Below are 1,098 nucleotides of genomic sequence, written 5' to 3' on the forward strand. Positions count from 1 at the left end.
TAACTAACTAAACTTAACTTTTACTTTTACTTAACTAATTAATTAATTATTATTACTTATAAGTAATAGTATATATATATATATATATATATATATATATATATATAAATTGTTAGATAGGGAATAAAACGGATAGGAAAAGTGTGGCGAGATGTCAACTCACCAGCTAGAATCGTACTGAGCACAATCAAAATTTCTTTCATGCTTTTCGTCATCACTTCGAAGTCGATTTAGTAAAAACAAATTTGAATTTCACAATACAAATTGTGCACAATTGAGTTACGACGTAATTGAGCGCGCGATGATCAAATAGCGTAAAGTCGACACTTCCAGACTAATTGACTGTTGGACCACGAATCGTTGTAACTTCAAAAACCGTTTCGGAAAACAATTTATGACTTCGGCAATAATCGGTAGTATTCGTCTTTTCACGCAACTCACATGTAGTCCGACAATAAATCGACGTGCATGCTTAAGTGTGCGCATACATTACTAAATCATTGTAGCAACCACGTGTTTTCATTCCCCATGTGCATCACGCAAAGCTATTTTGTCCAATTTTCTAAATGAAGGAAGTCTTTTCAAATGTTCAAATTTTATGTTTGTATAAATAAAACAGTATCAATAGAATTGTATCTATGATGAACAGAAAATTTTTATGCGGCGTCATATAGTTGCCTTTATCTTTAAAAAATATATATATATATAATCTTCTAGATTATCGTTATTGTTACTGAAAAAAGGAAATATTCCAGACTATCTCCTGCGCAGAAAGAGAGAGAAAGAGAGAGAGAGAAAGAGAGAATATTTTATTAAAAAATATAACTATCACATTTTTAGAAATACAACTCATAAATTCGGAATCAAATATTTATTTTTTTATTTTGCAATTATTATAATTAAAAATAACAATTATTATTGCTGTAAGTTAAATATATATATAAAAAAATACAAATAGAGAGACGGAATTCAGATTCATATATTGTTTAGATTATATAAAATACTCAATCAACATTATATTTCATAAATGTTAAAAATCATATAATAAACTAAAATATAAATATATATGTAATATTAAAAATTTAATATACTTTTAAA

The 1,098-nt window shown here is 26.7% G+C and overlaps 1 protein-coding gene across 1 annotated transcript in view; it reads right to left on the reverse strand.

The window, feature by feature from the left end:
* Window positions 1-215, reverse strand: part of LOC105621562 (prosaposin-like) — a 3,395-nt gene extending 3,180 nt beyond the window's left edge. Inside the window, exon 1 of the mRNA XM_012203033.1 lies at window positions 164-215. Within this exon, the coding sequence (XP_012058423.1) occupies window positions 164-215 (52 nt within the window). The remainder of the gene's footprint in view (window positions 1-163) is intronic.
* Window positions 216-1,098: the final 883 nt, after the last annotated feature.

This window comes from Atta cephalotes (assembly GCF_000143395.1).
Source record: "Atta cephalotes unplaced genomic scaffold scaffold00034, whole genome shotgun sequence".
Lineage (NCBI taxonomy): Eukaryota > Metazoa > Arthropoda > Insecta > Hymenoptera > Formicidae > Atta > Atta cephalotes.